This window comes from Heterocephalus glaber, unplaced genomic scaffold (assembly GCF_053883595.1).
Source record: "Heterocephalus glaber isolate CG9 unplaced genomic scaffold, H.glaber_assembly_v1.0 deba00001594, whole genome shotgun sequence".
In the NCBI taxonomy this organism is placed as follows: domain Eukaryota; kingdom Metazoa; phylum Chordata; class Mammalia; order Rodentia; family Bathyergidae; genus Heterocephalus; species Heterocephalus glaber.
The window spans coordinates 12,604,769-12,627,180 of NW_028258369.1; the positions used below are offsets into that span (position 1 = coordinate 12,604,769).

The 22,412-nt window shown below is 43.4% G+C and overlaps 1 protein-coding gene across 3 annotated transcripts in view; it reads left to right on the top strand.

The window, feature by feature from the left end:
* The first annotated feature begins 12,197 nt into the window (after nt 1-12,197).
* Nucleotides 12,198-22,412, top strand: part of Rai2 (retinoic acid induced 2) — a 65,410-nt gene continuing 55,195 nt past the window's right edge. The window contains exon 1 of one of the 3 annotated variants that reach the window (XM_004866141.3): nt 12,198-12,434. Coding sequence is in view for 1 of the 3 variants with exons in the window: in XM_021245362.2 (XP_021101021.1) it covers nt 12,891-13,009 (119 nt within the window). In the remaining 2 variants the exon portion in view is untranslated. Of the gene's footprint in view, nt 12,435-12,694; nt 13,010-22,412 lie in introns of those variants that run through there. The other 2 variants (XM_021245362.2, XM_004866140.4) reach the window with 2 other exon arrangements.

Here is a 22,412-nt window from a genome sequence, read left to right on the forward strand (position 1 = left end):
CTGAAAGTAAAAGGATGGAAAACAGTTCTCCACACCACAGGAACCCAGAAGAAAGCAGGGGTAGCAATCTTATTTGCAGACAAAGTAGATTTCAAACCAAAACTAATTAACAGAGACAAAGATGGTCACTACATCCTTGTGAAGGGAACAATCCAAGAGGAAGAGATGACAATCCTAGATATATATGCACTAAATACGAATGCCCCCAACTGTACAAAACAAATATTAATAGACACGAAAAACCAAATAAACACTAACACAATTGTAGTGGGGGACCTCAATACCCCACTATCACAAATAGACAGATCATCTAGACAAAAAGTTAACAAGGAAATTCTAGAACTGAACCAAGCTATTGAACAAATGGACTTAATAGATGTTTACAGAGTGTTCCACCCCACAAAATCAGAATACACATTCTTTTCGGCTGCACACGGGTCATTCTCCAGAATAGACCACATGCTAGCTCATAGGACATGTCTAAGTAAATGTAAAAGAAGTGAAGTTACCCCCTGTATATTATCAGACCATAGTGCAATAAAATTGGAGATCAATAACATAAGAAACCACAAAACCCCAACAAACACATGGAAACTGAATAACACCCTCTTGAACAACCAATGGGTCACAAAAGTAATTAAAGAAGAAATTAAACAGTTTCTACAAGTAAATGAAAATGCCAGTACAACATACAGGAATCTATGGGACACAATGAAAGCAATTCTATGCGGGAAATTCATAGCAGTGAATGCCCATATTAGGAAAACAGAGAAAACTCAGATAAATAACCTAATGCAGAACCTCTAGCTCCTAGAAAGAGAAGAGCATAACGAATCCAAAGCTCTTACAAGAGAGGAAATTATAAAGATCAGGGCAGAAATCAATGCAATGGAGACTAAGAGAACAATACAAAAAAATCAATGAATCAAAGAGTTGGGTTTTTGAAAGAATAAATAAAATTGATAAACCTTTAGCCAACCTTATCAAAAAAAGGAAAGAAAAGGCACAAATACATGCAATTAAGAATGAAAAAGGTAGGGGCTGGGGATTTAGCTCAGTGGTTCCACCGTCTGCCTTGCAAGAAGAAGGTCCTGAGTTCGATCCCTGGTACCAAAAGAAAAAAAAAAAAAAAGGAGGCAAAGAATGAAAAAGGTGAACGGTGAAGTCACAACAGATCCAACAGAAATCCAGAGGATCATCAATACCTACTTCGAGAACCTCTACTCCAATAAAATGGAAAACACAGAAGAAATGGGCAGATTCCTAGGTACATAGGAATTGCCAAAGTTAAATGAAAGAGATATAGAAATTCTAAACACCCCAATTACAATGTGTGAAATTGAAAATGTAATAAAATATTTACCAACAAAGAAAAGCCCAGGTCCGGATGGATTCACTGCTGAATTTTGCAAGACATTTAAAGAAGAACTAATGCCATTTCTCTTTAAACTCAACAAGCATATTGCAGGTGAAGCAACACTTCCAAATTCATTCCTGGAAGCAAGTGTTACTTTGATTCCAAAACCAGGGAAAGACACAACCCAAAAAGAGAACTACAGGCCAATCTCCCTAATGAACATAGGTGCAAAAATCATGAACAAGATACTGGCAAACAGAATACAGAGGGTCATCAAGAAGATCATACACCCTGACCAAGTCGGATTTATCCCAGGGATGCAAGGATGGTTCAACATTCATAAATCAATAAATGTAATACACCATATTAACAGAGTCAAGGACAAAAAGCATGCAATCATCTCAATAGATGCAGAAAAAGCATTCGACAAAATCCAGCACCCATTCATGATAAAAACACTACAGAAAATTGGAATAGAAGTTTTTATCTTAACCTGATTAAGGCTATCTATGAAAAGCCAACAGCCAACATCATACTAAATGGTCAAAAACTGAAAACTTTCATGGTTAAATCAGGAACAAGACAAGGATGCCCACTATCACCACTCCTGTTCAATATAGTTCTGGAAACATTAGCCACAGCAATTAGAAAAGAGAAAGAAATAAAAGGAATAAAGATAGGAAAAGAAGAAGTTAAACTGTCATTATTTGCTGACAATATGATGCTTTACATAGAAGACCCAAAAAACTCTGCCAGAAGACTTCTAGACTTAATTGACAAATTCAGTAGAGTCGCTGGATACAAGGTCAACACTCAAAAAACAATAGCCTTCTTGTACATAAATAACAGACTCACTGAGAGAGAAATTAGGGAAATAATTCCTTTTATAATAGCATCCAAAAAATGAAATATCTAGGAATCAATCTAACAAAGGAAGCAAAAATCCTCTACACTGAAAACTACAGCACTCTGAAAAAAGAGATCGAAGAGGATACAAGAAAATGGAAAGACATCCCTTGCTCCTGGGTAGGAAGAACCAATATAGTGAAAATGGCCATACTTCCAAAACTACTATATAGATTCAATGCAATGCCAATTGAAATTCCAACAATATACTTCACAGAACTAGAGAAAACAATCCAAAAATTCATTTGGAACCAGAAGAGACCTAGAATAGCTAAAGCAATTCTAAGCAACAGAGACTTGGTTGGGGGTATCACAATCCTCAACTTGAAACTATACTACAAAGGTACTGTGATAAAATCAGCATGGTACTGGCAAAGGAACAGACCTGAGGATCAGTGGAATAGATTAGAAAATGCAGAAACAACTCCAGACATGCTCAGCCACCTCATCTTGGACAAAAGAGCCAACCACCGTCATTGGAGGAACGATAGCATATTTAATAAATGGTGTTGCCAAAACTGGATTTCAACCTGCCAAAGATTGAAACTAGACCCATACCTATCACCATGCACTAAACTAAGATCGAAGTGGATTAAAGATATAAATATTAAGACAGAAACACTAAACTTGCTGGAAGATTAGTTGGGTAGAACTCTTGAAGTCATTGGCATAGGAAAAGTCTTCATGAACAAAACCTCAGCAGCATGGGAAGTAGCAGAAAGAATCAACAACTGGGATCTCATTTTATGTAAAAGCTTCTGCACTGCAAAAGAAACCACCAACAGAGCTAACAGACAACCTACAATATGGGGAAAAATTTTTAACAGCTGTACCTCAGACAAAGGACTACTATCTAGAATATATAAAGAATTGAAAAAAATCAGACCCCCCCCAAATTCAAAGACCCAATTCAAAAATGGGCATCTGCAATGAACAGACATTTCTCAGACAATGAAGGAAAAGCAGCAAACAAATATATGAAAAAATGTTCAACATCACTCATCATTGGAGAGATGCAGATGAAAACAGCACTGAGATTCCACCTCACCCCAGAAAGAATGGCTGCTATCAAGAAATCAGCCAATAACAAATGCTGGCAGGGGTGTGGGGAGAAAGGAACCCTTCTCCATTGCTGGTGGGAGTGTAGACTGGTGCAACCACTGTGGAAATCAGTATGGAGATACCTCAAAGAACTAGGACTAGAGGTCCCATTTGACCCAGCTATTCTCCTACTGGGTATCTTCCCCCCAAAATTAAAAGAATCATACCACAGTGATATATGTGCACCCATGTTCATAGCAGCACAGTTTGTAATAGCTAAAGCTTGGAAGCAGCCCAAGTTCCCATCAACTGGAAACTGGATAAAGAAAATGTAGTTTTTCTATAAAATGGAGTACTACTCAACTGTAAAGAATGAAAAACTAGAGTCATTTATAGCTAAATGGATGCATATCGAGGACATACTCTTAAGTGAAATAAATAGGACATATATTTGTAAATACCAAATAGTTTCTCTAGTGTGAGAAACTGATAGTGTAAACAAGAGTTAAAATGATTAAAATGAATAATCGATAATTTGAATTAGGAGAAAAGGTCCAAAGACGAAGGATTAAAGAGAGGGGAAGGGGAAAGGAAAAGAGGGAAAGGGAAAACTATGAGAAAAGAAAAAAAATGGAAATGAAATCTATGTAAATAGGGAAGGGTGGAGGGGGTGAAGGGCACACACGTAATGGGGGAAAAAATAAGAAGATACATCATGTACAGGTACAAACACCCAATGATGAATGTAAATGAATTGTATACCTAAAATGTGCCAATAAAAGAACTAAAAAAACCCAAACTTATCTACGTATCATAATAGCCCAAATTCATGGAACAAAAAGAAAATGTGACATATATTTGTTGCCATTATGACATACATTTATTTTGTATTAAATAAAGGAACTCATACATACTAATCAGATGCTAACACTATGATTTAATTAAAAACTGGATTTAGGCAATAAACTGGCAATTCCCTTAGATATACAAGTAGCAAGCACACAATCAAAAATGGCCCATTTCTCTAGTAATCAGAGAAATACATTTTAAAGCACAATGAGACAAATAGTACTCAGGAGGTATGCGTTCTCAGATCTCATATTTTGAGTGGTAAGTGGAATATCCTTTTTGAAATCCACTTGTTAACATGTAAATAGTTATGTATCTACTCCAGAAATATTAAAGCTGTGTGTTTATTCTGAGAAATAATGATTAATCAGGAACATCTATGTACACAAAAATACTAATTATAGTATTCTTTGTAAGAGCAGGAGTTGGAAATACTCTACACTTCCAATAGTAGGGAAAAAAACTAAGTATATGGTAATAGTTCCACTTAATAAAATTGTACATAACCATTGAAAATGTTTATTGTGATTAGGTAATGTTATTAGAATGCTGTGAGAAGTTGCTTATTATTTGAAAAAATTGAGAGACAAAAGCAAGACTAGAATTATACGTAATATCATTTCAGTTGAATAGATATTATAAGAGAAACACTTGAACAAAATACACAAATCACTGAAGGTGGTCACGATTGAATGTTTATACTGAAGCTAGAATAGCCTTTTATACTTCTGCATAATTTAAAAATGAACATTATAATAAACAATTCATTTTTAAAGAATAAATTACATGTATTTTCCAGTACTTACGCACTAATTGTGAATTTTTCTAAAGCACTAATGTATTTTTCAAAAGGTCACTTCTATTTTATCTAAAATGTCTCTCTTCAAAAGAAACAAAGATCCATCTAATAAAATGTGTAAGAGAGATAATCCAGGATGGAGGTGATCCCCAGTTTATGCAACATTCCTGTCACGTTTGAAGTCCATTTAGAGCAGGATATCAGTGAAAGGTAAACCAAATGTTTCCCATGCACACAGCAATGTGGGTATCAGAGGCTGGGGGGAGGGGACTTTAGTGGGTTGGTTGTGTGGTGGAGCTATGTGTCCAAAGGAAAGTTTAACAGCTTAGCAGAGAATTAGTCTCAGAAGCCTGGTTCTATGGCTGGGGTCAATGTGGGAAGAGGTCTTAGAGATGATGTCTGGTGAACACTGTGGCCTTTTGGCTGATGATGTATTGTGCTCCCATCAGAAATATGAGAAGCTTAGATGAGAGAAACCTGCTTCATCTTAGATCCAGTACACTGGTAGTCTGGCTCAGAAGTAGGACAAGAATAATCCTAGGGACGAGAGGATCAGAAATTCACCTAAGTAGGACCAAAGTGAACAGGGATGAACTATGAGCAATCTCTTGAGAGTAAGATTTCACCTGACAAAAAGAGGCCGCAAATGTGAAGCACAGTGATTGAAAATGCTAACCAGCCTAGACAAGTTTTACACTTGCCCTCTTTTCCTCCTTTGATAAAATTGTCCCATTAGCTCAGTGGTAGAGTGCCCATCTAGCATGCATGAAGTCCTGGGTTCAATCGCCTTCCAAAAAAATTGTTCATTTATAAATTCTATAATTTGAGAAATTATTCCAGATGAAGAAAAATGAAACAATGGAAGACCCCTTTGTATTAGACATTGATGTTACTTTGCAAAAGTGAATGACTTTGCAACTCCTTTTATCTCTTGAAATTACAGCCACAGATACCTTGCCAGTTACACTGGACAGAATGAAAACCATCATAGCTGGCCTTCCAAATTCAGCAGAGCTATATACATTTCAACCATGTGCTGGGTTATATTATTTCCTTCACTTGTTTTTAAAGTCAGATTATGATACCAGTTCCTGCTCTACAACTTCCCTGCCCTTGCTTTTGTTAGAGTTCTTGACTCTAGAATGGTCCCTACTCCTGGGACTGGACTAAAACAAAACAAAGACAATCCTGTTGTGGTACATATATCTTAGGAGGCTTTCAATTGGCAGCAGCAGAGATCTGATTCTAGGTACCTTAACCTATAAAGTAATGTAATAATTTATATAACAGAAAATACAAGGTCAGGTGGCTCTAGAGGTGGTCGTTCTAGTAGTCTAATAATATGGTCCTATGTTCCTTCTCCCTTTTGGTTGCATTGCCTTCAGCATCACCTCATTCCTGGACCTGGTTCCAAGCATCCTAGTGACCACCCACCCTGATTGGCTGGGAAGACCCAGTTATGTTTCTTTCCCTGACACATATAAACAGCAAGCGCTTTCAGCTCCAGTAGTGTCCTGGTTTACATGATCAGTCATTATACAGTAACTTGCATAGTGGTTTTGCTATCAATTGCTGCTAATGGGGTTGCATTATCCTCACCTCCACTGGGAGAGGGTGGGATACCCTCCTGGAGAGTAAGAACTTACCAAACAGCCTCCAGCAAATCTTTCCTCTCATCCATTTGACCCAAATTACAGCAGGAGAGATGTAATTTTTCTGAGATCAAACAGACCCACCCTAAAGCTAGGATCAAATTCTAAGGCACATAATTTTCACAGGAGAGGGATGGCTATCTGAACATTAATGTTCAGCTGGGAAAGAAAAATGAAGAATACAGAGTGGACTGCCACAAGCAAATCCTTTTATAATGAGCCTACTTCTCACTTGTGATAATTCCCCAAAATTTCTGTGAAATAAAATGATGTACCGATTGTGAGACTAGACAGAGCCACACCTGAATTCTGAGAGACCTTCATGGAGGGGAAGGATAGTATTTCATTATTGGCATTCTAACCTGTATCTTACTGAAGTGATAGCTCTTTATGCTTATTGCTTAATGAAAGGGCCAGCTCAAAAATCATCTTATTTAGTCTTTGCTAATTTTATCAAAAGGGTGTCATACAATTCGTATGAAATCCTCAAATGATGAATATTGAAGCCCCCTCACCGGATCCCAAGCAAACCACACTAGACATCTCCATTCTATCAAACGTCAAAACCTTTTCCTTACCCCATGGGCTCTGCATATTCCTCATGTAAAAGTGAAATTCAGGCTGGACTGTTTCTCAGAATGGGTTACACCCTCTTTCCCTAAGCCTGGGCTTCATTTCAATCTTCAGTGTTTTAATTACCCCTTGCATTTTCTTCAGCATTATCCCTTTGCATTGCTTTGTTCGGCATTTGTCTTTTTGAATTGTGATATTTCCAAATGCCCACCTTCTTCAATAACCCAGTAATATTATTAACCATCAAAATACTTTAAAATGAACTTTCAACTTTAAGTAAATTTTTTTAAAACTTTAGTAAAATATAGACCACTTCAGACTCTTTTGAAAGCAATGGGCCATTTTTCCCAAACACAGCCAAACTCAAGAACACTAAACAGGCCTCTACAACTTCTGGGCTTTCAGGAACCCCTTGAGAACGCCACATGCTATTCATACAGGTCAAGTCAAATCAAGTTGCTGAACCACAGGGTGATGGGCTCAGAGACCACTCAATTCACATATGTCTTCTCAGAGCTCATTTGTGCCCACTGGTTCAAGCTCCACTCAGGGCCTTACAACTCCAAAATCTAGGTCTCCACTTTGATTTTGAACTCCAGACCTGCTCTTCCAATGCCTACTGGACATTTCTACATGGCTACCCAACAGGCACTTCCAGTTCAAGATGTCCTAATAGAACTCCCTGGTGCTCACGCTGATGACTACCATTTTAATGTGCTCCTCAGACATTCAGCTGCCAGGACTTTCTCTCTGTACTTGAGAAAGACCTTTTGCCTATGCTGGCTGGAGGTCAGAATTGCCAGAAAAGCAGCAGCTCCTGGACATTCCTCAACTACCTTCCTTGTCCTCAACTACAGATGCTTGTGTCAATATCTGCTTCTGGGGAATCAATGACATTCATCATCTCCATCGCCAAATCTGCTTCTCTTCTTCGGCACCTCTATCTAGTGATCACACCCCACCCACCCCCATCACCTGAGTCATCCATCCTAACTCCTGTTTCTTCCATCATTAAGCCCTGCCAATTCTATAACCCAAGTACAACTTGACTAAAGTTCTACTCTCCATCCCTCCTAGTACCACCACGACTGGAACCCTCATCACTGCAACAGCCTCTCTTACCTGGTCTCCCTGCTGTCAATCTCACCTCCTTCCAATTTGCTCTCCATACTGAGCAACAGAGTGATCATTCCTCAATCCAAATCTTCCCTTGTCACTCCATTGTTTAACATTCTTCAATAGATCCCATTGACTACAAGAAAAAGCTCGTTTAAGGGGCAAACCAGGCTCTCAAGTGATTCCTAGCTGCTTTTCCCTCCTCTCCCTTGCTATTCCCCACAGCCTCTACTCCAAACTCACAAAATATTTGCAGCTTCTAGAACATGCTCTGCATCCAAGCTTCAGCACCTTCTGTTCTCTTCACTAATAATGTCCTTCTCTTATGCTGGAAAACTCCTGTTTATCTATTAGCACTTAGTAACTGTCACCAACTCTGGGTAACCTTTCCTGACTTCTCTGCCCATGCCCTTCCCTACTTGCCCAGTATAGCCATGGCCCCACCCCCTAGGTGTTCACCTAGCCCATTTCATAACTCATGTACCAGAGAGCATCGTGGAGTATTACTAACAGTTTATTTACTCATCTGTGAGTAAACTGGAGTCAGAACCATATATTAACCATGTTTCTAACCAAAATCTTAAGCTCAGTGAATGGGTAGCCAGGAGGTGCTGAAGACATGCTTATTGAAGAAATGAATGAATCACCCATCTGGTAAGCATGTGAAAACTAGAAGAGATGCTGTGTCACAGAAGCAGAATACACATAAAAGCATCAGATCTAATATGGGACATTTCTTGGATCCTCATTTAAAACCACCAAATATTAGAATTCCACATCTCAGAAATCATCTTCAGAAATCCACCCTGGAAATTTTTTGTTGTTCTTTCCTGATGTTTGGGGATGTACTTTCTTCCCTCCATTTTCTTAGCCACCTCTTTATATGAACACATTTCTTCCAGATTAATATTCCACTTTGTCCCAAAGTACCTTCTGTTCCCCCCTTCCCAAATCCACACCTGCCCTTTATGGACCCCTATTTTTATTCTTTGCTCTGTAAGGGCAGTCACAACGGAAATGCAGAAGGGTGCTATTATATATTGCTATGGGAGTGGGGGCCATGATGCCTGCTTATTATGCATTAATCTGAGTCAATGTAATATTTTCTGAAAACATAAGCACCTCAAAGCAAATATGAACCACAACTGCCACAAATGCCAGAAAGGATCAAACATTAACCCAAGGTTATGATACGGTCAACCAAAGAAATAGGCTAGTGTCTTAGTCACTTTTCTCTTGCTGCTGACACCCAAAGTTAGAGGGGGAAAGGTTTATTTAGCTCACAGTTCGTAGAGGTTCAGTCCATAATCGGCTGGCTCCAAGGCAGGGTGGCACATGGCAGGGGGCATCACAGAGGGGAAACAGTTCTTGGTGCCCACATGGTAGGGAAAGCAACAAGGGACCTTAACAGCATCTTCCTGCCCCTTTTATCTTATCCAGACCTGGGATTAGGGCTGTGCCAAACGAATCACTGGACTGATTGAGTAATCACACACCCTTAATCCCACCATCACATGTTCTAGATTCAGCCACCTCTGAAAAGGCCTATGACTGCGTGAGGCTTCCGGGGGACATCCAGACACAAACCCTAACAGCTAGTAATTGCCTTGCAGGATATCAACCCCTACCTTATACACACATACTCTCTCAGCACACACAAGACCTTTATGAATTTTTTACCCACGAACTTGTCCAATTATAATTGCCCAGCTGTGTCTTTAGTTGTACTCAGGTTAAGTCCCGGCAACTGAGACCTCACATACCTGATTGAAGAACTCTTAACAGTTACAAGACCTATAGAGAAAATCTTTGGTTACTGAAACGATTGAAGACAGTTATAGACAACTATTTCCAAAAATATATATATATATTTTAGGCCGGGGATTTAGCTCAGTGGTTCCGGCGCCTGCCTCGCAAGCGCAAGGTCCCGAGTTCAATCCCCGGTACCAAAAAAAAAAAAAAGACAACTATTTCCACAGGTTTCATTACTGACTCGAGACTAATTTAAAGTCCCTAAGGCCCGAAACAAACGAGAAGTAGTAGTATTTACTGTTGGTATTCATTGTTATCAATTCTCGTACATGCGTTGTGGGTCTCTCTGCCCTGTGTTGATTGGGGTCTCGTTAATTTAACTCTTCTTTCTCAAAAGAAGAAATTTGGTATTGAGGATTAGTACTACCAGGGCTGAATTCTACCACACACAGTAGGCACAGTGCCTAGGGGCCCACAGTAATTTGGGGACTCAGAAATCTCTTAATTTCTTTTAAAAACAGAAGGAAAAAACGATCCTTTAAGTTAAAGCAAATGTTTTAACATATAATAATACATCTATCTTTACATTAATGCAGTTGTAAAATGTAACTTATAGTATCTTTTTGTGGAAGAAAGAGTCCACAAAGGCAAAAGTGCTCACAAGGCATAATTTGGCCCCAGTTACTACCACATTAGGCTTGCATCACATCACCATTACATTAGACCCTTTCAGATATAAATTCAGATTCCCATACTAGTTATCAACTGGCCATGCAGCTACAAGGGGTGATCAAAAATGCAGTGAATGTTTAATTTTTAAAAATTATTATAGTACAAGACGCATTGCTATTAAATACCCCCTCAAATTGCTTCCCCTCACTTCAAACATGCTTATAGTTCTTGCCACTTTGTGAAGCAGTTCTGGAAATCCACTTTTGTGAGTGCCTTTAGGAGGTATGATCAAAAATACAGTGAATGCTGCTGCTGAGTGCCATCCAATGGAAAAGTACATTCATAAAAATATTACAGTGTATCATCATCCACCTTATTTATCAGATCTGGCACCGTGCAACCTCTGGCTCTTCCTCAAAGTCAAAATAACCATGAAAGGTGACCATTTTGGATGGATGCAACTCAAGAAAAGAGGTAATAGGACTTCCAAAACCGCTTCAGAAAGTGGCAAGAAGGATGGGGTAAGTGTGTTAAGTGTGTTTGAATCAAAGGTGGGTATTTTGAGGGAGGTTAATGGCAATGTCTTTTACAGTAGTAAATTTTTTTTTAAAAAATCAATATTCACTGTAATTTTTCAATCACACCTCATAATTATTCCACACTCTTGTGGCCACTCCAAATTCTACAAAAGAGAAATCATAATTAATACAGTGTTGGAACTTCAGGGGGTCTGAGTATACGAAAGAAAAGTTAGATTCACACTGTTCTCTTCTGATTAAATTTAAGTCCTGTGCTATCTACCATTCTCTCAACAATCTTCATTCTATTTTGATTAATAGGAAAAATATCTCTATATCTTTAGGGTTTAATTAAACCACTGGTAGTTGCTTCCCTTGCTTTCTTAAAACACTTTAAGGATTTAGGTTTAAAGCATTTTAATGATACTATTGATACATATAATTTATTTACTGGTCAGCAACCATATATTCATCTTCTTTCCAGTTCTTGGCCAGTGTCTGGCAAACACTAGGTGCTTAAAAAATGCTAGATTAATACCTGAATCACCTCTTGAATGGGAATCAAATTCTGTCCGTGAAATAATTTGGTCTTTTCTAATCTCTTACTTTGTTAGAAGAATCTTCGACCTGTATCACAGTTGGCATTTTGGGGCGATCACTGATTCCCATCTCCCCCACCCGCATCAGCCATCCCATCTCGGGGCTCTGTTTCTTTCTCTTCATCCTGCGGTCTGGAACGGTCCCCAGCTCTCCACGCGTGCCCCAACCCACCCACCCAGTGGCCCCGGGCTCCCCTTCCTCAGGCCATCCCGCGCCGTCCACAGCCACACCCTCCCCCGTGGGCACGATCACCTGTCCTTCCTGGGCTGCCTGATCCTCGGGTACCCTTTCGCCCCCCTCCTGCTCCCCCTCCTCCGCCACCTCCCCCAAGCCCTCCCCTTCCCCGCCTCCTCCCACCCCTTGGTGTATATAGTAAAGGCCGGGCGCCGCACGCAGACACACACTCGCCCGGACACAGGCGCACACACGCTAAAGCACAACCGGCAGCGAAGGCGTCGACAGCGGCTGGGTGACAGCGGAGACAGAGGCTCCCACAGCTGTGCACCCCCTTCAGGCGGCGAGCGGCGAGGCCAGACTTGAGAGTTCCCGCACCCGCGACCACCCCGCGGCTTCCTGGAGGCGGCGGCCCGGATTGCGAGGTAGCGGCCGCGGCGCCCCCGTGCGGGCCGGGGTCACCCCCGCCCTCCCTGGGCGGACCTGCCACCGGGACGCAGGGGGCGCGCCGCCGGGCTAGGCGCCCAGGGAGGGGCCTGCTCCCGGGGGCAGGACGGCGCCCGGAGGCCAGGGCCAGCGGGGAGGGCCGGGCGGGGGCGGGGACGCGGGCCGAGGCCGTCACCCGTGCAGCGCGCCCGGGGCCCGCTCCTGCTGCCGGCGGCGCCGCGCACTGGCCGGCGGGGCTGGGGACGTCTGGGGAGGCGGCGCTGGCCCGCGGGGCGGGGGCCCCGAAGTGGGTTTCGGGCCGCCACCCGGGCTGGCACCCGGCGCAGAGGGCAGCGCGCCGCGTACTCCGCGCCCGGGCACCGCACCGGGCCGCCTCCGGATCTGCCGTTGTGCCCTGGCCCGGAAAACCCGGCGCCTTCCAGGCCCTTCGAAAGATGGATTCTGTTGACGTATCTGGCGGCCCTGGCGAGCCGGGTGGAAAGTTGGGTTTTGCCAAATCGAGCTGGGCTCCTCTTTGTGACGCTCAGCCAGCCCCGCATCTCCCTGGAGCCCGGTGAGTGTGCGTCGGCGCCCGAGAGCCCTGGTGCCCTCCAATGCCCGGACCAAGGGTGGTGGCACCAGCTCCGGCTTTCTGCCATGTTAGGCACCGAGCAGCGTGATCCCTGCATTTTTTGCGTGCGTTTCAGTGGCGCCTTTTGCTGTGGAGGGAGTTATTGCGTCTCTCCGCGTTGGCTTTTTCGGGGTTGGGGTTGTGCTCTGTGTGTTTGCTTGTTTGCTGTTTAAAGCCCGACTATTGTTCAGGATAAGCCCCGCCTGGGTGGGGAAATGGCATCCCACCACAGTTGTTGGCAAGGGGTAGAAATGTTGCCAAACAGCTGCTGCTTTGTGTTTCCCTATCAGAAGTCCCTGGAGTAGGTTTGGGGCACGACGGATGGATAAGGAGAGGACTGGGGCACGAAGAAAGACGGCGGCTTTGGAGGAGCAGATTGTTACCCACCCCATGGCACCATGTCAGCCTCCCTTTCTGCCTGCCAAACTTTTATGAATATTCCTTTTGTGGCAGCGGGAAGCTTAATGAATTTAGCCCATTTTCCGAGGAACAGCGAGCCGGCTTTAACAATGGTTTGGGAACTTAATCAATGAGAAAGGCAGGCGGGGGAGGAGGAGGAGACGCTGACACCGTATCCTTATCGGGGGATGAGGCTGCTTCTTGCAGAGTCAGGTAGAGGAGAGGTGGGCAGGACTCCGCCTTTGGGGGCCGCTTTCCCGGAACTGTTGGTCGCTTTGACCTTTGCCCACTGGTGCCACCCAGCCTCATGCCTCCACCTTTGGGCTATCCAGAACCTGGCGATGCAGCTTGAGAGGCAGCTTTCGGCAGTGATCAGGCCAGCCCCTCTCATCTGGCGTTTTTAAGGATGTGTAAATATTTTGCTGAAGATAAGTGACATCAACAGAATGATATTCCACAGAGCCCGGGTGTGCAGCGATGATAAATAGATATGGCCAAACAAAGTTTTGATAACCGCGTATTCTCATGGCTCGCTGTTTCATTTGGGTCTTTGTTTTTGTTGGTTTAGCATTATCTCGCATCCTCTGGTGTGATCCCTTTATTTAGCCGATTCTTGGAAGCTTCTCTTAGAACAGAGAGAAAAGCAGCCAGTAGGAAAAAAACAATTCTTAGCCTTTCATGGATCAGGCAAGGTTTTCTGTGCTTTTCCCGGGGACTCTTTCCCACCGTTTTCTAGATGTCTCTTCCTCCCTTTGAGTCATCGGAATTGTTTATTGGTAGACCGGGAGACTTTAGCTAACTTTGAAAATGTAGGGTGGCAGTGCCTTTGTTACAGTGGATGGGTGGCTGTGTAGGAGGGGGACAATAGGGAGGCCTGGTGGGTGGGGAGCCCCTCCCAGGTGCAACACCATGCTCCCACTCCCTGCTTTCCCTTCGAGTTCCCTCCCCAAAGGCAATATGAGGATGCAGGAGCCAGGGCTGGGCTGGGAGGCACAGAATCCTAAGCCTGTTGGCATACTGGTTTCTTTGCCACTTATAAACACAGAGAAGCCCCTCCCCCACCCGGACACCCCCCCCCCCCATACTCACAGTATCCTGCAAATGAGCACTGGCTTCTCATCCTGATAGATACCCACTAGTGTCATGCCCAAGGTGGCCCTGACACCTTGAGTTAAGTCTGACTGGAACTTGGGGGACTGGCTGTTTTGGTATCAGCCCAGGGGACCATTCAGCCACCCAGGGGGTTCCCTTATTATTCAAAGAACCCCAGACCTCAGGTGTCTAGGTTTGGCCCTGGAAAATCTGCTCATCTCAGGAACAAATGAGAAAACAGTTTTCTAGGTGATGCCAGTTGCCTGTGTGTCGTGAGAATTTGGTGGGCAATTGGGCAAGAACTGTAAAATAAAATGCAAAATCTTATATTCAGACAACAGAGCCACTGAGATGGGGCCATGTGAGCAGCCGAAAAGAAAAAGCAAAGGCTGAGAGGTGTGTGGCCAGGCTTTGCTGGGAATGCTCTAGTGCCAGCAGCCTGATAGTAGTGATCCAGAATGGAGATCTTCTTGCACACGACAACAAAAAAACAGCAAGTGTCTGTTCTCTGGCTGCTAACCTTAGATTTGGGGCGGGGGGGGGGGGTAAGAAGGAAATAAATTGGAAAGGGAGCTAGCATTTGTTGTTGCCCTCTGCCTGCCAGGCATTTCACATGTGGGAAACCTTCTCAGTTTCCCTGTGACCCTTATGTAGCATTATTTTACAGATAATGCTCAGAGAAATTTCCAGTCACGAGCCTGATTCCAGACTGGTGGTTATGATTTAAAGGGGCAATATGTCCCTCTTCCCCTGCTCAAAGTCTCTTATTTATTTCTCCCAAAGGCCAGAGTCCTCAGCCCATCCCCCTTTATAAAATATGGTACCTAATTGGCGTGTGTGTGTGAGTGTGTGTGTGTGTGTGTGTATTGGGGGGCAGGAAGCCCACCAGTGAGGCAGCCCAGTCACCCATGCCATGACTCACAGATCTGTGCCAAGTAGATAGATCCAAAATAGTTCCTAACTCTTTTGGATTGAAAGACAGCGTGGTGCCTTTTCACCTCAGCATCCCCAACATCCCACTGATGCTAAGTAAATGAGAGTGGAGTGACCAAATGTTGGAGCTGATGGAGTGAGTGGTGGTGGGGAGGGAGCTGTGCGTCATTGTCAAGGGAGGCCCAGCAGGGGAAACCCAAGGCTTTGTGTGTTTGGTGGGGATTCAGAGTCTCTGGTGTTATGCTCCTATCTGAGCCCTTGGCGGTTCCATGCTGACAAGCCCTGATTTAACCCTTACAACGCCCGTGTGAGATGGGCAATATTAATCCTATCTTGTAGATGAGGAGACTGAGGTGCAGACAGGTTACATGATTAGCCCAAGGTCCATGGTGGGACAAAAGGCTTGGCGAGGTATTTTTGACTCGATACTGTTTCAAATGAACAAACACTAAATAAAAACAGGGATTTGCTATGCAAATGTATCATCAAAGCAAGTCCCTTAGCCTCTTTCCAAGCAGAGGGTAGCCTTTAAACCCCTGGAAATTCTGGAGCCACTAGAAGAGCCAGGGTTTGAATCCATACATGAAGGGCTTCTGATTTTGCTGCTTCTCTGATGAGAATATGAAGGAGACCTCAAAGAATGAGATTCTCCAGGAGGGGGAAAGATGGCTAATTGCCATGCACAAAAGCCTGTGTGGGATTCTGAATTAAGCTTGATTTGGGGACAAGGGTGACATCCTTGCTGGAGAGTTGGCAGCCCTTGTCTTTGGAGAATGCCTCTGATTACCACTTCTCCCACCCTCCTGATCATCTGCCTGGGTGCCCATCATCTTGTTCCCTCCAGGCTCAAGCCCTCTCCTTTGTGGCTCAGTTTTTGATGAGCCTCTTGAGCCTCCTGCTCCCCTGTACTCTAATGGCAGCTGGTGAGGAGGGGATTTGGGCGGCCACATTAGTACTTCTGGATTTTACACATGACTCTCCTCTCTCTCTGGCCAAGAACACACACAAACACATGCATGCATAAACACAGGCGCATGTAATTTGATCATGTTTCTGTATCTGCTTCACCAAATTAGATTGTAAACCCAGGAATTGTTATTGAAAGAAGTATGTGACTTTGGTGATCTTCTGTCACTGCCCCTGACCTAAACAAACCAGAAAAGCTAAGATGAAGACGGCTCAAGTAGCGAGTGCCTAGAGCAGTGATCATACTGTGAGGAAGACCATGCCTCACAATGTAGGCAAGGTCTGGTTTAGTCCATGTGGGCTTCTTTAACAAAATAGCATAAACTAGATGCCTATAAAAGTGAAAATTTGTTTTGCGTAGTTCTAGAGGCCGAGAAGCGCAAGATCAAGGTGCCAACAGATTCACTGTCTAGTGAGGGCCTGCTTCCTGGTTCCTAAATGGCAGTTCCTCATTGTACCTTCACATGGCAGAGGGGCAAGCAAGTTTTCTGGAATCTCTTATAAGGTCACTACTCTCGTTGATAAGGGTTCTATTCTTATGATCTAATCATATCCCAAAGACTCCACCTCTTAATATTATTACCTTGGAGATTAAGATTTCTGCATAGAATCTGGGGGGTACACAAACATTCAGATCATGCATGGTTTCAGGATCTTTCATGAAAGCCAACTTTAAGTTCTACTTACAGGGAGGGCTGGGCTCCCAGAACTCCCAATTCTGGTTGTTCCAATTTCTGCTGTCATCATTAGCTCTAGCAAGTCAATAATTATAGAGAATTTTGGAGCACATCCTGCTCACAGCTGTCGTTCCCCTTTCCACTGCTTTTTGGTCCTTTGGCCCAGTACTGTCTAATAGAGATTCCTATGTCCTGTACCTGCACTGTCTTATGGAGTAATTGCCATGAGCTGCATGTGTCTATGGAGCACTTGAAAGACTGTTAGCCCAAATTAGAATGTGCTGTGAGTGTAACACATGCACTGGGTGTCTAAGACTTAGGACAAAAAGGAATGCAAAGTAGCTCATGAAAAATTTTTATACTGATTACATAGTGAAATGATATTTTAGATACATTGGGTAAATATATAGTATTAAAGTTAATATTGCTCATTTATTTTAATTTTTTTTCATGTGACTACTAGAACTTCTTAAATTACTTATCTATTTCTGTCAGATAGCACTACCCTGGAGCACACTAACTACCACCTTTGTGATGTCACGGCTTCTGCAGATGTGCTAGGGGCATAAACACCCTCTGCCTCAATGGAAAATGGGAGGCCTGGGGCTGACTCAGTAGCCACAATCCCCTGGCATCAGATGACTTTGAATTTTGGTAGCTCATATGCCACTGAGGGGCTCCTATCAGGCCTACCCATGAGCACATTTGCTTAGTCATGTTCTGTGGGGAGTGTGGGCTCCAGAAACCTAATGGAAAGAGCAAGGCGGGGCTGGGGGAGCAAGGGCCAGACTGGTTTGAGCAAAATGTCCCCTTTCCTTTTCCTTTTTCTTTCCCTCACCCAGCCCACTCCAGGCTGGTGTTCTCATCCTTTAGAGAGTTGTCTCCTACTTGAGCCAGTGATTTCCTTGACACCTGTGCTGTTAGCCACTGAAAATATTCTTCCCAGGGATTTGTGTTTGGAGAATAATGTCCCAAGGACAATTCTCCCTCACGCCGAGAATTGGTTATTTGGGACTGGGGCCAGCCTTAAAGAAGAGAGAGAATAAAAGAGGATACACAGTTACTTCCTGACAGCTTCATAAGGACAACAGCAAGGACATAAGTACAGCGTCTGTGAGGGAGACAGAATAGAGGCAGAGAAGTCCCATGTACCCACCCGGTCATGCCACAGAAGTTGATATCTGAGCAAAAGAAAGTGCAGAGGAATGGAGGAAGGGGTTGGGCTGGCACTGCGGTATTGTCCCCGCCATGGCCATGCATTTCTGGGCCCTTCTCAGGATGCTGGGCATGACACAAATAGACAGAAAGGAATAGAATAATGAACTTGGGACCATGGAGATTTATAGGTCAGGTGCCCGTGGCTCTGACTTCTGATGAGGCTGCCCCCTCGGGAAACCCTTGGCTGACCTCCTTGGGCTCCTCAGAAGGAGATGGTTTTGTTTCTCATGGCAGAAGCAGGCTGTTTACTGGAGCACAGGAAGAATCCGACGTTCTAGTGAAAAATAATTCATTAACAGCCAGGGTATTACCAGTTCCCTGGAAAAGCTCTTCCAGCTGCACTAGAGCAACAGTTCTTTTTCAGCAGCAGAAGCAAGCCTTGCCGGCAGCCAAGACTGGGTGTGTTGGGGCGTTTTTGTTGTTGTTGTTGTTATTTTTGCCTTTATATATATGGTCACTTTTGCCTTATAATTCAGAGAAAAGAATGGAGGCCTAGGACGGTTGAAATAGTGTAGCTGTCAGCCATTCTTTCCTTCATGATTTAAGCCTGGAAGCTTTAGGCAGACTCTGAGAACATAGATTTTTCCTGACCACAACCCACCCCCAAGCTGGGAGCCCTGTAGAGTCTCATAGAATGTTCCAGAACTAAAGGAATTTTGGGGAACCAAAACACCTGCTCTTAAGAGCCTCTGAAAGCAATTGGCCACAGGATACCACCCCCACTCCCACCACCGCACACACCAGGCAGAAAGTCCTATCCCGGCTGTGTGGAATTCTTTTGCTTACTATTAATTGGCACAATGGGGCCAAAGTATGTGATTCATCATTCCAGTTTTGAGGGCATTTGGAAAGCCAGGCAAGCATAACCAAGAGAATGAACTGCATGTTTTGCTCACTAAAGAATGATTGAATATACAGTAAACAAAACTGAATGATTCAGGAAGCTTTTTATGCTCTGGAAAAATCTGCTTTAAAAAAAGATTTTTGTCCGCTTATTTGTTTTTTAATGCCTCCTTCTCAGAAGTGTGTACCCAGCTAACAAGGAATGGGAAAGAATGGCATTTCCTTGTTTTAGTTTTTTTTTTAATTCTAATTGCAGGTTAAGTAAGATACAATGTATTGATTTTGGTTTTGTATGGAACATAACTAGATAATCATTTTATTTTATGAGATATTAATTTCCATCCATTTAGACTGATGAAATATGCATTTAAAATGCCTCATCATCCTCGTATTTCTTTAGTGTTTCTAGACCGATTGAGAACCTATTTCTGTGTTCTCAGGCATCATGTATCTAAATTCACCTTGGATTTTGAAGAAAATGGGGCCTTTTTCTTTTGGTGTCTTCCAGGATTATGCACATTAAAGGCTAAGCACATTTGGCTGTATATGGAGCAGTTTCTCCACCTTGCTTCTATTGACATTTTGGGCCAGACCATTATTGGTTGGTTGTAGGGGGCTGTCCTGTGTGTTCCAGATGTTCAGCAGCATCCCTCGCCTGTGCTCACTAGATGCCAGTAGCATCTCTCCATCCCCTATCCTGGACCCTGGGACAAAATCACCACAGTAGAGAACCACTGGTTTAGACCAAAATGTAGCAAGTAATTTGTGGTTTTCAGAAAATTCAATTTGAAATAATAAAAGACACAATTTTCCCCCTCTGACTTTTCCATATACAATTCAAGGAGGTGATTAATTAACAACTGGAAGTGGATCATGTGCCTTATTCAATTCTAAGGGTGATGGAAGAGTCTATAAGATTGTATAAGCATGGAGATTTTTTTAAAGGCAAGCGATTGAAGAAGTCATAGGTAATTGAGGGGCATATTGTAAGAACTAGCAGCTTCTCTGGTTTTCATAAAAAGAACAGGCTTATTCCTCCCTAATTTCTTTATCATATGTCCCTGATTCCAGGCATGACTTTAAAGCCACCAAGCACCTACTCCCACCCCCATCCCCTTCCCACTGCCATTTTTCTGGTAGCATCTTAAGCCTGAGCCAATTAGTTTAGCCCTGTAGTGTCCTTGTGAGAGCTCCACTCCTAGCATTTGTAACGGATGCATTTCAGGCACTGGTGGTCTTTTGCCCACCACAAAATTCTGTGTCCCAGTACTGTTGAGAGAGAAAGTCAATAGGGGGAGTGTGGTGCATTTTGCACACATTATTGCACAATCAGATTCAGGCAGCACCCTGCCCCTCCCAATTTTGTTTCTTCTTCACACACATTTGTTTTCTTGCAGCAAGAATTCTGCTGGAGAAATTCTTCCAGGAAAGAGACATCGTCAGAGCAGAAGACAGGACATGGTGCCACCAGGATGAGCCCCTAGCCATCTTCTTTCTGGTTGTCCCTTGAAAGGCTAGAAAGAGGGTCTTGCAAACATAGGAAAGGTGTTGTGAGGTAAACCATGCCCCGTTCACACATGGAAATGGGCTAGGCGTGTAGGGTACAGGGGGAGGGCAGAGACGTGGATCCCTCATTAAACAGGGAAATTGTCCCCAAGTCACCTCTGCCCATCTGTCTCTCACAGTGGGATGGGCATTGGGGAATGCTATCGGAGGCTAGGGGCAGGTTCTCAGTGCCGAAATCAATGGAGGCTGCTTCATTTTGCAGCCATTCATGCAGCCTGGCCTCTTCCCAAGAGTGTCTGAGGAGTTCAGCGTTTCATACGCAGAGGGAGTCCCAGGCAGGTTTAGTCGTGAACACAGGTGTAAAGGTGAGCATTTAGGGATTTGCCAAGCCAGCAATATACCTTCCCGGGGCAGTCCTAGCCTCACTGGATGTAGCTGGAGCCCTCCTTGTCGCTGTCATGAAGGGAAAGGCAGTGAGGTAGCTGAGATCCACAGCGTGCTAGGTCCAGGCAGATTCATAATTGATTTGCAGCACGTGATACTTGGTCATTCTGAGTTACCAGCCCCTTGCAGGACAGGATTTGGGTGATGGTTGCAACACTGGGAGAGGAAACAGAATCATAAATCTGTGCTTTGGAGGCCAGTCTTGTGGTGCAGAGGCCGCTGGGGCCACCGCTGTGTGCTGCAGAAGCAAACAGACAGGTCCGAGTGGTATGTTGTTCCTCAAAATAATGGCAATGGAAATGGCTGTGAAAAGCATTTAGGCCCTTGTCATAAAAATGCAAACAGTCTTCCTGCTATAGGGAAAAGCTAAATAAACTCTATTGCAGCTGTATTAAGTAGAAACAGATTTGAAAATCAGTTGTTTTTTTTTTTCCTGAGACACTTATTTATAGCAGGTTGGGCAAAGGCTGCCACTATCTTTTGCGACTCCGGAAGAGTGTTTTCCAGATGGTCCTTGCTGTTTTTCTCTTTATTGAGCTTAAGTGAACATGGCCTTGCTTGGAAAGGATCATGAAAGCTGGTGTTATTTTTTTCAGATTACAATGGACATCGATTGGCTAACAAATCAATGGGTGGGAATGGATTGAGCTTGTGCTGATAAATTTCCTTTTTCATTTTATAAATAGAAAGATGTCAAAGAAAGCTCAAAATAAGGGACACTCTTTCAACTTACACAGTAAACCTTTGAAGATCATATGGGGCTGCATTTCCTATTAATTGACATTTATTTTTTTCCTAAAATTATGCTCTCCTCTTTACTAAAACTCAGCAACGTTACTGATTCCGACATCTAAAGAGTGTCCAGTTACATTTCAGATTGAGCAGTTAGCTCTGGCTGCAATTTCCTTTTATGAAAAAGATCACTAATCCTTTAGACAGAATATGAAATTATTGAATGTGAAAATATCACTGTGAGATCATTTGTTGTAAGATCCTGTGTGGCTTATTACTGGCATTTTAAGAAGATTAGAAAAGGCTGATTCTGCCCTGCCCTTCTGGGTTGGACACACCCACTCCAGAAACCTGGAGCTTTGTGTTCATAGGAGCTGGGCAGCCAGATTTGATGCCCACAGCCTAAGCCACTTGGGGAACCATCTCAGAATGTCACAGAAACTTGTAATCCCCGAAGGATGAGCTCCCAGGTCACTGCCTGCATGGAACAAGATTTCTACCCATTCCTAGTGAAATGGAAGAAATGTGAAAATGCA